The sequence below is a fragment of the Oryzias melastigma genome, linkage group LG23 (genome assembly GCF_002922805.2).
Source record: "Oryzias melastigma strain HK-1 linkage group LG23, ASM292280v2, whole genome shotgun sequence".
In the NCBI taxonomy this organism is placed as follows: Eukaryota; Metazoa; Chordata; class Actinopteri; order Beloniformes; family Adrianichthyidae; genus Oryzias; species Oryzias melastigma.
Window position 1 is genome coordinate 22,921,289 of NC_050534.1, and position 12,983 is coordinate 22,934,271.

Consider the following 12,983-nt stretch of genomic DNA (forward strand, 5'->3'; position numbering starts at 1 on the left):
TAATGCTGAGAATACGAGCGCACCAAAAATTTAGGAACGGCTGACTTGACCACACAAATTCGTATGACAGCTGGCTTGACCGCAGTCAAGCACTTGACATGAAACAGAACGATCTTTTATTCTCTTTGTTAGTTTATATAGTTCTGTTTAGTTTAACATGAATTGAATCTAATCCAATTTGATCTGATCTAATCTGATGTTGATTATAATGGTAATCGATAGGTAGAAGAACATGCAGAGGTTCAGTAAATTACAGAACTTAATCATCATTTTTTAATCTCTATTGGAACCAAACTTGTTGTTAATGTTAGAGTTTAAATAAAGTTTTCTTTTCCAAGTCGCGCGTTGATGACGTCCGCACGGCGCGCTGTGTTTGGAGGTTTGCGTGCGTGAACCCGGCGGGACTGGTGACATTTACGGGACGCACGCGCAACAGAAGACAGAGCTCGAGCAGCGAAGAACTCTCCACGCGGCTGGGTTCGGTCCGGTCCCAGACGCACAGGTTTGTTGGGTTGATCAGAACCGTTGTCACAGTCAGACGCCGGTGACTCCGCGTTACGTCAACAGATCCGCCATCTTGGCTCGGGAGGTCATCGTAAACAAACAGGTCAGCCGGCGGTTCTGACCCAAAACCGAACCAGGTCGGTGGATGTGATCAGATGTCTGTCAGACTCAGTCCAACAGTGGTTTATAGCAGCAGCGTCACTGGTCACGTGGTCAGTTATCAAGAGATTTACTGCATCCCAGAGCAGCTGCTGGTCCATAACAACCGGTTCTGGTGTCAGGTCCAGTTTTCTGGACCGCATCTGAACAAACCAAGCGCTATCTTTGTTCTGAAGATGACGGATGACCCGCCCACCTGATGGCTCTGACAATAATAATCATATTTGTTATTGTTGCCTCTAAAACGTAACTTTAATTTTATGTGTTTATTTGGGACAGTGCTCATGGAATGAATCTTTATCTGCTTTACTCTGAAAGATGTTAAAAATAATATTAAATGCACAACAGCTCAGATCATACTAGGAGGAGTGGCTTATTAAATTCAACCGAATGTTGAGGACAACCCCCGACTCCTCATTCTCGTCTTGTTCACCTTCATCTCAGGCCCCGCCCCCGCCTGCAGCAGCTTGGTCTCGCCGACGATGGAGGCGAGGCGCCGGGTCCGCTCAAACACACCTATTGTGATTCGTTCATGTTTCTCCACTTTCAGGTCCTCCATGTTGGCTTCACAGTTGACCTCTGTGACCTTCACCTGCCTTCTCAGGCTCCGCCCCTGAACCTTCTACCACCTGCAGCGTCACCGGGGCGGCCATGTTGGCGCTGCGAGGGCTGGGCAGAGTCCTACTGCAGCATCAGAGGATGAGTGGCTGCTCGGTGGGCGTGGCCTCCCTGCAACCCCTCCCCCCTCGTCCTCAGACCCGGTTCCAGTCTGGGGGTCCTGACCCGCTCAGCTCCGGCGCTAAAGTGAAGCTGCGGACGCGGCTGCTGGTGTCGCTGCTGTTCGGCGGCGGGCTGCTGGGGGCGTGGGCATACGTGCACTGGGAGAAGCAGCAGCGGCTGCGGCGCCAGCGCACGGACCAGCTCCGGAAGGTGGCTCTGGGTCAGGGCACCTTCAGCCTGGTGGACCACACGGGCCGGCGGCGGACCAAGCAGGACTTCCTGGGCAGCTGGGTGCTGCTGTACTTCGGCTTCACGCACTGCCCGGACATCTGCCCCGACGAGCTGGACAAGCTGAGCGCCGCCGTGGCGCTGCTGGACCGGGACGCCTCGCTGCCCCCCGTCCAGCCGCTCTTCATCACCGTGGACCCAGAGCGGGACGGCGTGCCGGCCCTGGCCCGCTACGTCAAGGACTTCCACCCGCGGCTGATCGGGCTGACCGGTACCACGGAGGAAGTGAAGCACGCGGGGCGGGACTACCGGGTCTACGCCAGCCCCGGGCCCAAAGACCAGGATGGGGACTACATAGTGGACCACAGCATCCTGATCTACCTGCTGAGCCCGGATGGACTCTTCCTGGACTACTACAACCGCATGAAGAACAGCCAGCAGATCGCCGACAGCGTCAGCGCCCACATGAGGAGCTACCAGAGACTCTGAACCGCCCACATCCAGATCCACCTGCTGGGGGAGGAGTCAGAGCAAAGGGTGGGCGGGGCTAACATGTGTGATCAATAAAGATCAGTTTTCTGAAGCCGAGTCCATTTCTGATGCAGAAGAATCCCTGAACTGATCCACAGGATGCTATAGATCCAGATCTGATCCTAAGAATCCTTAATCTGTTTTAGATCCTGATCTAATCCTAAATGTGTTTTAGATCATGATCTGATATTCGGGATCCTGAATCTGTTTTCGATCCTGATCTAATCCTCGTGGATCCTGAATCTGTTTTCGATCCTGATCTGATATTCGGGATCCTGAATCTGTTTTCGATCCTGATCTAATTTTAAGGATCCTGAATCTGTTTAAGATCCGATCTAATCCTCGTGGATCCTGAATCTGTTTTCGATCCTGATCTGATCCTCAGGTTTCTACCAAGGTTTATTAGATCTTCAGGTTACAGACTCGGTTGAAGATAAAACACAAATAAAAGCTGAGATGAAGCTGGAGGTTCTGCTGAGGTTCCGCCGGTCCTCCAGGTCTGGACATAACCTCCCTCAGCAGCTGTCCTGCAGCATCCTGCTGGTCCGGTCAGCTGGACCCCTGCAGGTTCTGGAAGCGGTCTGTGGCTCTGAGGGTGCTGATCAGGGTCAGGCTCATGGTGTCCAGACTCTCCTCCAGACCGGCCGAGCTCTGGACCTCCACCGTGTAGTCGTTGGCCTGGGGGTTCAGATCAGAGCATGAATGAAGCGGTTCTGAAGAAGTTCATCTACTGGACATCCCGCTAATGCTACAGTCTGGACTTCATCAGAACCTGAAGGTTCTGGCCACACACCATGTGAGGAACAGCAGCTAAAATCCTCTGAGCGGACTCGGTTCTAAGACAACCAGAACCTCTGTGTTCTGGAGCTCCTGGTTTGTACTGTAACATGTAGAACTCTGATTTACCAGCTGCAGTGAAGCCAGCAGGAACTTGCAGACCTCCATGGTGTCCTGACCCTGAACAATGGAGGAGAACATCCGGCGCCGGCCCACGCTGCTCAGCGCCGCCGTGATGCGGTCTCCGTACTCATGGATGCTGAAGGGAGGACGCTGCTCCTGGAAGGACAACAGAGAACGCTGGATCTGAGAGGAATCCCAGCAGGATCCCAGCAGGATCCGAGTGAGATCCCATAAGGATTAGGGGTGTGCCAAAATATCGATATTCCGATTTATCGCAATATTTAGTCCTGCGATCGATTCTCGATGGGTTCCCACCAAGTATCGATACTATATTTTCATCTAAGAGGCTGTAGCGCTGAGCATCTGAGTCACGTGACGGAACTATTGTGCAGATGGCCGCGCTCCGTCGGACTTTTAATAGCGACGCACGCGCTCATTCGGGAGAATCTCCGGTGAGATTCAGGCTCTGTGTGTGAAGCATGTCTACCTGTCAGCATTTATCCTCCATCTGTAGGAGATCCAGACGGTAAGAAGTGACTTTGTCTGAGCGCTAGAATGTCAGCGATCACTTACTTCCTGTTTGCTGTGGGAACTGAGCGCGTGCTTCGCAGTTGTTTGTGTACTTCAGGTACCGTCGGAATGTTCGCTTTCATGCACTTCAATGTTGAACCTGCTGCTGTACGGTGTAACTTTGGTAAATTTATAATGTGACCTTTTCAAACAATGTAATCACTTGTTGCTAATGTTAATTTAAAGTAATTCTTAAATAAAAAAGCAGGATTTGATGTATGAAGTTAAATTTAAATGTAATTAAAATAAAGTATATGAATTCACTGTAAAATTAGGGAGAATGCTAATTAATTGAAGCACTTAAAATTATATTTATTGCCATTATTATGTGTGTTTTAAGGATTTTACCTAGTGACTGCTGACTGACCAAATGGAAAAATGATAAAAATTGGAAAAATAATCTCAAGTGACGGTCTGAGTAAATCAGCCTTTATTTTTGGATGCTCAGCCCTTTTCAAGTGAGAGAAAAGTGCACAAAAAATTAGGTCAATTTTGAGAGAGGCTGTAAAACATTATATTCATCATCCTTTGGTGTGACGTTCTTTTAGAGGTAGATAGCTGTCACTACTTGACTTATTTAATTTTTGTTCTGTTTACAACAATTCTGCACTAAGTAGTGTCACTGCTGATCATGTTTACTACTGTTAACATTGAATCTGACAGATAATTCCAACTCAGTTGTTGTCAATGTTTGTCAAAGACATAGTATTAATGATTTCAACAATGTTACACAAAAGTGTCTGTAATTTGTTGCACAAAATAAGAAAAGTTGTTTAGTATGATTGTGTTTAAGCTAAAAAGGATAAATTTTGGATATATTTTCCCAAAAAACATGTTTTTCTATATAATGATAGTTATTAGAGAGGATTTTTACCAATTATCGCAGTATCGCGATATTATCGACATCGTGAGCCATGTATCGCGTATCGTATCGTGAAGTACCAGGTGATTCCCAGCCGTAATAAGGATCCCAGCAGGATCCTGCTGCAGCAGCAGTTCCTCACCTGCAGCAGCAGTTCTGGTCCGATCTGGTCCTCCCAGTCCTTGACTCTGCGGGACAGAGCCGTCTCCTGAGTGTAACCTCGACTGTGAGCCACCAGCTGCTCCTGAGACACAAACACCAACAGCAGTTGTCATCGGATCAGAACACAGAACCGGACTCATGGCAGAACCAGCTCTAGAACCTTCAGGTCTTCAGAGGATCAGATGTTGTGAAGTTCTGGATCAGGTCTACTGCCTCTCAACAGGCTTTCAGTGATTCTTCCAACTGAGCAACGGGTCAGAACCGGTCCAGAGCAGACCAAAAGCATCATGTCAGGTGTCACTGATCCGTGGTGGTTTAACTGAGATCCTCCAGAGACCACCAGAGTCCAACCCAATAACAAGTTTGAAAAATGTTCAAGTGGGCGGAGACAGTAAATGGGCGACGCCCCTCAGGATGAACGTGTCTAATCTACCGTTAACAGAGGATCTGCGTTTACCCAGAAGCCCCGCGGTAGCTTTGCTTCAGGAAGTGAAAACGGCGTGGAGCTTCTGAAACAGAGTAAAAAGTCCTGAACTCAGATGGAAGCAGCAAGTAGTCTCAGGTACTGGAGAGTTCTGGTCCTTTGGGTTTGGAGGGAACAGAAGATCCAGTGGAGCTGCAGCTTCCTGCAGAATCAATCCTCTTGATGAGGTCACGAGGGTTCATCTGAACCAACACATTTGCTTCTGAGAGGCCCGCTAGGGGGTGTGGCTTCTGTCTGGAATCCGCCTCCAACAGGGTCAATGCAGGAAATATTCTCTCCAACATTTGTATTCATCATGTCGCCAGAAAAGTCGAATCTTTAAAGAGTCACTAAAGTAAAAGAGTTATCCACATGTAAGAATGACTTTAGGACCAGCTTGTTAACAGAGTTAGAAGGGATAAACTCATGATCTGATCGGGTCAGGGTTTGGGTCAGAACCAGACTCTAGTTTGTGCTGAGAAAGATGACACGTTTTGGAGATTAGAACTACATTCACACATGCTGAGTGAGGGCCGTGTTACTGCTGCACTCATCTCAGCCAGGACCCAGTTTGGGTTCATTTATACGTTTGGTTGTTGTTACTCGTCTGGTTTGTTTCTGTTCTCCTTCCACCTGTTAAAGGACCTGAACTCTGGCTTTGGGAGGCCCTTCTAGTGCCTGACCCAAAGGAACTTAATTGAAGCAGCCTGGCCTGTGGGAGGGGCCACACCTTATAAAAAGCCAGTCTTGTGGAATGTTTGGTAAATATTAAAGCTCAAAGTTCTTGTTTCCCTCTATTTGTTTGAGTTCCTGGTCATTTCTATTTTGGCCAAAACTTGAAAACATATTTTTCCTGGGATTTTTCCTTGGACCTCGGCCCCACTCCTGCCTAGAGTGACCTGGATGAACAGGTAAACCGCTCTGAACTGCAGCTCACTCACCACCCGCAGCTTCACCAGGTCTTCGTAGGACAGTTCCTCCGCCTCGGCGTCTGCAGACAGGAAGGAGAGGCTGAAACGTGCACACATACAGAGTAAGCCCCGCCCTGTTTTCTTCTGCAGACCGGGTCGAGCTTCACCTGGACTGATGTGCTGAGCTCCTCCCCCTCCAGCAGGATCTTCAGGAGAAAACTCCTCCTCTGAGAGGACGTCCTGCTCTCCTGCACACATGCGCCCCCAGTGGTCAGAGGTGGAACTATGACCGTCGGCATCAATGCAAAACATTTTTACCAAACATGTCAGCGTCTCTGAAGGCATCTGCAGGCTCCTCCCCCTCCTGGGGCTGCAGAAAGGTCCTCCTCAGCTCGTCCTCTGACATCACCACCCCCTAAGTGATGATGTCATCATCATCATCATCATCATCATCAGATCTAGGATCTCCGAGGCTGCAGCAGCTCTCACCGCTCTGCGGTTGATCCTCCTCCTCGTGCTGATCTTGTCCTTCAGCGTCTTTAGGTAGATGTCATTCAGATCTGAAACGGGAAGTAGAGTCACTTCAAAATAAAAGACTGCATGTTCAGTTTGCCAGAGTCCTGATCTTCTGTGTACCTGTGAAGGTGGGTCCACCTTTTAGCTTGTTTTGCGCAGGGCCAACTGTGGCGCACACAAACACACACAAACACACACATGAGCATAATGACAGCTTCACAAACACCGTCGTGTGAACAGCATCCTCACAGGTTCCTCTGAACCAGCTCCTGAAGTCCTGCAGAGGAAGGGGACACCTCCTCTTCCTCTTTCCTCCTTCATCCAGACCGTTTGGGACCCTGTAGCACCTCCCTGAGGAGACACACAACTGTGAGTGGACACAACTGTGAACAAAGACACAACCGAGGGACACTGACCCATCTTGAAGGGTTTGTCGAGGGCGAGGACGGCGTGCGGGTCATGGAGGGTCCAGACGTTCACCTGGAACAGAGAAATGTTCAGAAAAACGAGCTCCTCCCAACTTCTCCGAAGGGGCGGAGCCTGGTCACACAGAGGAGCGGTCAATGGAACAGGGGTGGAGTAGTCATGTGACCTACTGTGGGGGGAGCGTCCTGGTGCGGCCTTCCGTCAGCCAACAGCTGCCGTCTCTCTCGGACGTGGCTCCCAGCCTGAAACACACCCACAAGTTCAGGTTCTGGACGGTCCGGGTCGAGCACCTGAACCGTCGGCTGACCTGGTGCCGGTCCACATGCTGCTCTGGGTCCTGGTCCTGTCTGTCCTCAACAGGGCAGTCCTGCACTTCCTCAGGGGGCATGTCTGCATCCATGGAGGCATCACCACAGGAGTCCTGGTGCAGGAAGGGGGCGGGGCTCTGGCCGTGCTCCAGCCAAGAGCGCAGCGTCAGTAAGACCACGCCCCCCTGGCCCGGGAAGAACAGGTTGATCCTGAAGTCCTTCTGGCTGCACAGCACCTCCCCCTTCACACTGACACACAACCAGCCGAGAGTCAGTACGGGGCCCGGCGGGTCAGAACCAGCCGAGTAAGCGTCAGAACAGGGCCCGGCGGGTCAGAACCAGCCGAGTGAGAGTCAGAACAGGGCCCGGTGGTGTCAGAACCAGCCGAGTGTGAGATCAGAACATTGTCCGGCGGTGTCAGAACCAGCCGAGCGAAAGTCAGAACGGGGCCCGGCGGGTCAGAACCAGCCGAGTGAGAGTCAGAACAGGGTCTGGCGGGTCGGAACCAGCCAAGTGAGTTCAGAACAGGGCCCGGCGGTGTCAGAACCAGCCAAGTGAGAGTCAGAACGGGGCCCGGCGGGTCAGAACCAGCCGAGTGAGAGTCAAAACAGGGTCCGGCGGGTCAGAACCAGCCAAGTGAGAGTCAGAACGGGGCCCAGCGGGTCAGAACCAGCCGAGTGTGAGATCAGAACAGGGCCCGGTGCTGTCAGAACCAGCCAAGTGAGTCAGAACGGGGCCCGGTGGGTCAGAACCAGCCGAGTGAGTTCAGAACAGGGTCCGGCGGGTCAGAACCAGCCGAGTGAGTTCAGAACAGGGTCCGGCGGGTCAGAACCAGCCGCTTCACACACCTGATGAGCGGCAGCTTCTGCTTCTCTTGGCTCTCTGGAGGGATCAGGGCCTCCGGAGGAAGAGGAGGGATCACCACCGTCTGAGGGGCAGAGGACATGAGGAAACATGAGCACATGGAGATGGGCGGGGTGTACCTGTTCGTGATCGGCCCGTCGGAGTACGGGGGGGATCCAAATGACAAATATCAGCCCCATAGTTGGTCAACCATGAGACCTTCCTACGAAGACCCTGGAAACTTCCTGTCTGCCAGGAAGTTGAAGCCCATGTTGCTACCCGATCAGTTGCATCACTTCCTCTACGAGTCCAACACTGTTAAGTGATTTGACTGATAATTCCCATAAAACGTACATTGGTTGTTTCAAGATTATAAACGCTGTAATTCATACTTAAATAGAAGTATTCTAGAGACATCGTCTCCCGACAGCTCCGCCTCCTTCACGTCTGTCCGAGCCATTCGATGACTCATCACAAGAACTGATGTTTCCTCAACAGAACTTCTTCTGATTGGATCACAGCTCCGACTGATGACAGAACGTGATCTAAATGCAGATGTGGAGAATCGTAGGCTGTTGTCAATACGATGAAAATCTCAGCGGGCCGTGACAGAATGACGGCACATGGCGTGGAGTCGTTCTGTTTGATGTATCTAGGCTGCTGCTTCTGCCGTTAATACCGTCTCCGTGGTGACGGGGTTACAGTCAGTATGGCGCCGTGCCCTCTGACCTTTACAGGGGTGAACCCATGTCACACCACACAGGAGAAGGAGAAAACATCTGTAGTCTGGTTGTAGTCCTTAGCAGCTTTAACAGTTTTTTTATTCTAAAATAAACTTTGTCATTATGAAGTTTAAGATTATTATTTTTTACACCCAAAGACGTACTCTGACCATAAAAAGCTTCAGCAGAAACAGACGATATTCGATATTTTCCACCCTCTTGCAGCCGATACCGATAATCAAAAAACTTTTTTTAAACTTGAGAAAAAAATATTTTCAAGTCCAAAGTAAGAGTTTTTTATGTATTCTAACAAATTTGCAGAACACGTTTTACCTGCAAATTAATTGAACAACAGGTAATACAAACACGATTAGCTTTTTCAGTCTGCTATACGTGTGTAAATAGAGAAAGTGTGAATGTTTTGAAGTGGACTTCTTTATCTTTGGGAGGTACAGGAAGTTTCAAATATTTAGTTCTAATTTGTTTCTTTTCTGAATTATTAAAATGCTGGGTTGTTGAGTTTGGGTTGGAAATATAGGGAAAAGACATTTGATTCAAATATTCTCTAATTTGATGATTGGAGAGTTTCACAGTTAACATGTTATGTCCATTAATTAGAAGTTTAGGGACAGTAGGATATCTGTTAATAATATTATAAAATAGAACAGAGATTGAGTTCAACATATTTTGAGGAATGGCCTTCATAGGTTTTTCTAAATCTTTTCTATTTGTTTGTAAACTATACTTAACTGTGAAGTAATGAGGATAGCATTGTCATTAAATAAGTGCACTGAGGACCAGATTCCATTTTCAAACCATTTTGGTTTAAAGAGGGATTTGTTTCTGGTAGTTCTGTATTGTCAGCTCCATAGAGGAGTGTTATGTGGACTCTCTGTTTGTAAATGAGTTTCCAATAAAGAAGAACTGATGGAAAGAGGGGAGTTGAATGGGGAACTTTTTGATGTTGAAATCACAACTAAATAAGAATTGGATTCTCGGTTGGAAAATATTTTATTAGGAATAGTAAACCAAATACTGTTTTGGTTTTTAACAAATGATTTTATCCAGTTTATTTTATAGGGTGCCATTTGGGCTGTTAAACTCTATATCTTGTAGACCTCCATCTTCATATTTTTTTGTTAAATTACCTTGTTTAATATAGTGCGTTTTCCTCTTCCATATAAAGTTAAAATTGATTCATAGATTTAATGGCTTGTTTAGGGACACCTATTGAATAGGTTGAATATATAAATCTTGATATGCTGTCAATTTTGGTGAGGAGAATCCTACCGAAAATGGACAGATCTCTCTGTGCCCAATTATTTAGAAGAGAGGAATATTTTTCCATTTTGTTGTTAATATTAAGTTTTTCTAAGTCTGTTTTGTCTTTAGTTACATGCATTCCAAGGTATTTAACAGTGGATTTAATAGGAATATTGCACGAGTTAGATGATGTACATGGCTTTATAGCTAAGGCAAATTGGTGTACTTTAAATTTTAAAAAATCACACTTGTCAATGTAACATTTAGTGATTGTATGCGTTTTTGTTGTATCTAATAATTCAATAATATCCCTGCAAAAGGTTTCATTAGTGAGTAGTGAAGAGTTACATTTCCAGTATCCTTTTCCAAAGGATTTTTTGATTTGGGAGTTCAATCAGACAATGATCGGTCAGGGGAGCTGCTGAGATGTTGACATCTACTTTGTTTTCCAAAAGGTTATTTGAGATGAGCCAGAAGTCGATTGGAGATTTTACAGTACCATTAGGTTTAAACCAAGAGAATGCTTGTTTATTGGATTTTTAGTTCTCCAGGGGTCAGATACATTAATGTCAAGATTAAATTCCGGCAAGATTGCATTAATATCTATCTATCTATCTTGCTCCTGCCTTAAGGCTGGTGTCCAGTCCTGGTGCGTTGAGCTGATCAGATGAGTCAGGTGTCTCCAATACTGGCCGTCTTGTGCCAGCAGATCTGCGTCCTTTGCAGTAATGCCATGTTGACGAAGGTCATCTGAAATTATGTCAAGCCACCGAGTGCAGGGCTTTCCTCGTGGTCGTCTCCAGCCTGCAGCCTTTGGGTCAAACTTCAAACTGACTCTTGTCGGGTGTTCAGAGGGAAGGCGAAGAACATGGCCAAACCAGCGGACGTGGCGCTGTGCTGCCAAGGTGGAAGGTCTGGGCTGTGCCGGCTCTGAGCGATTCGTTGGAGATTCGCTCGATGGTTCAAAGCCATCTATTCTTGAGGCTAGGGTCTTATTTAAGGGACATGTTTCGGAGCCATATAAAAGAATGGAGAGTACGGTGGAGTTGTAGATCCGAAGATTCGTCTCGCGTGAGATGGATTTGTGCCGCCAAAGTGGTTTCCGGAGAGACTGCAAAGCAGAGGCTGCCAGGGCTCTCCTGCGGAGAATCTCTGGTTTAAGATCTCCATTATCTGCCACATTGGACCCAGATAAACAAAGTTCTTCACGGGCTCTACGGTCTCATTCCCAAGCAGAATAGGGGGTGGATCTGGTCCCTCACGACATGCATGAACTTGGTCTTGGTCCAGTTCACATGGAGACCGAGCTTTTCTGCCTCTTCACTGTAAACCCTAAGAGCGTCCCTCAGTTGACTGTAAGATGAGATGAATAAGATGGTGTTGTCAGCATACTCCAAGTCAGTCAGTTGATAGTTGCTGAGGGACAGTCCAGGTATTGGCTCACAGACCCTGCACATCAGGTGGTCGATTATGCAGTTGAACAGGTCTGGAGCAGCTACACAGCCCTGATGAACACCGCTGGAGATGGAGAACCAGTCATGGTTGCATTAATATAGGTCTATCAAGCCATTCATCTGGAACCATGTTAAAATCACCACCAATTATGATATTGTTTGTAGAAAATTTATGATTAAGAATTTCAATATGATTTGCAATTTCTGCTAATAATAACTTGTTTTGACTGGAAATATTATATCCATACATATTGCATAGGATCAGAAAAGCATCATCATCTGTTTTAAGAACACAGATAAGTTGGTGGCCGTTACCATCAGGAATATGAGGGACTACTTTGAATGGACACTTTTTAAAGAGTGAAGCTACACCAGAAGATTTGTTAGAACCGTGACAGAACAGGATCTTTTCTCCCCATTGATTGGACCAAAACTGTTCGTCTGCTTTGACAGAAGGAGTTTCTTCTGTCATGCAGCTGGCTTTCACATGTTACAAAATGGGAAAACAGATTTTCGTTTTACACTGTCACGTAAACCCCTAGCACTTAAGGATCTACTTTGGATAAATACAGCTTCGGATTTTTTTTTGCCAGCGCCAGCTCTGCGATCTGTGTGCGTTTGTTGTCTGTGAGACCAGGCGTTTTCTGGGAATAACATTTTATGATCTGTTCCTGACATGCAGACTTCTACTGGAGAACTCATCCGGAATAATAGGATTGAAATATGATCATAATAGGAATAAATTAAATATCTGATCCTGATCGGACAACAGAGTCCGAGTTCGATCGAGTCATCACCCACATGATCGGATCAGGACATCCCTTTATTAAACCCCGGCTTCCTGTCAAACAGGAAGTGGAACCCCTTCAGCCCTCCTATAGGAAGCTTCCTCACCCCACTGAAACCAGACTGATGCTCGTTCTCCGACTGATCCAGGTCCAGAGGGCTGAACTGATGTAGACAAAAACAGAACAGCTCACATTACCCACAATACCTTGCAACAGCTGAGGTAAACAGGAAGGGACTTTTCTCACTGCATCCTCGCCATCATCGTCCCTGTTGTTCGTCACTCTGCTCTCGCCACTCTTCTCAGGCTCCGCCTCCTTGCTCCGCCTGTCAGGTGCACATGGGTGGACAGGAAGAACCGTGAAACCCACAACACCGATCCGATCCTCCCTCACACCAAAACTCTCCCAGCAAGACTGACTTCTTGTTTTTCTCACTGATGAACTCCAGCGTCTGGAAAACCAAGTTATGCAGCAGCTCAACCTGCAACGGTCAAAGACGCTCCATCACTGCTCTGTCTGGGTCACATGACCCGTCACATGACTGCACCCACCTTCTTGCTGTAGATGCAGGCCGAGCCCTGAATCAGCAGAGCAGCTTCAGCGAAGTTCAGTCTGGTTTGTCCTCCATCGAAGGTGATGCACATCTCATCCAG

At 47.7% G+C, this 12,983-nt stretch overlaps 2 protein-coding genes across 3 annotated transcripts; one reads left to right on the plus strand and one right to left on the minus strand.

The window, feature by feature from the left end:
* Positions 1-15: 15 nt before the first annotated feature.
* Positions 16-2,194, plus strand: LOC112155239 (protein SCO2 homolog, mitochondrial). Of its 2 annotated transcripts, none has more exons than XM_024286758.2 (2): positions 16-502; positions 1,214-2,194. In XM_024286758.2, exon 2 carries the CDS (start codon positions 1,315-1,317, stop codon positions 2,098-2,100), a length of 786 nt encoding a protein of 261 aa, XP_024142526.1. In that variant the 5' UTR covers positions 16-502; positions 1,214-1,314; the 3' UTR covers positions 2,101-2,194. The 2 variants fall into 2 exon arrangements, with proteins under 2 accessions (XP_024142526.1, XP_024142531.1); XM_024286763.2 differs by lacking the exon at positions 16-502 and adding an exon at positions 509-641.
* Positions 2,195-2,515: 321 nt separating this feature from the next.
* On the minus strand, positions 2,516-12,983 carry ncaph2 (non-SMC condensin II complex, subunit H2; the record flags this gene model as incomplete). Its single annotated transcript, XM_024286747.1, is given in 17 exon segments — positions 2,516-2,820; positions 3,049-3,198; positions 4,617-4,718; positions 6,041-6,090; positions 6,178-6,258; positions 6,329-6,425; positions 6,500-6,570; positions 6,647-6,691; positions 6,776-6,877; positions 6,943-7,006; positions 7,123-7,194; positions 7,260-7,509; positions 8,109-8,188; positions 12,437-12,493; positions 12,577-12,655; positions 12,750-12,811; positions 12,882-12,983. Coding segments are annotated over 17 exon segments (1,593 nt in total), but the record flags the coding sequence as incomplete, so codon positions are not given.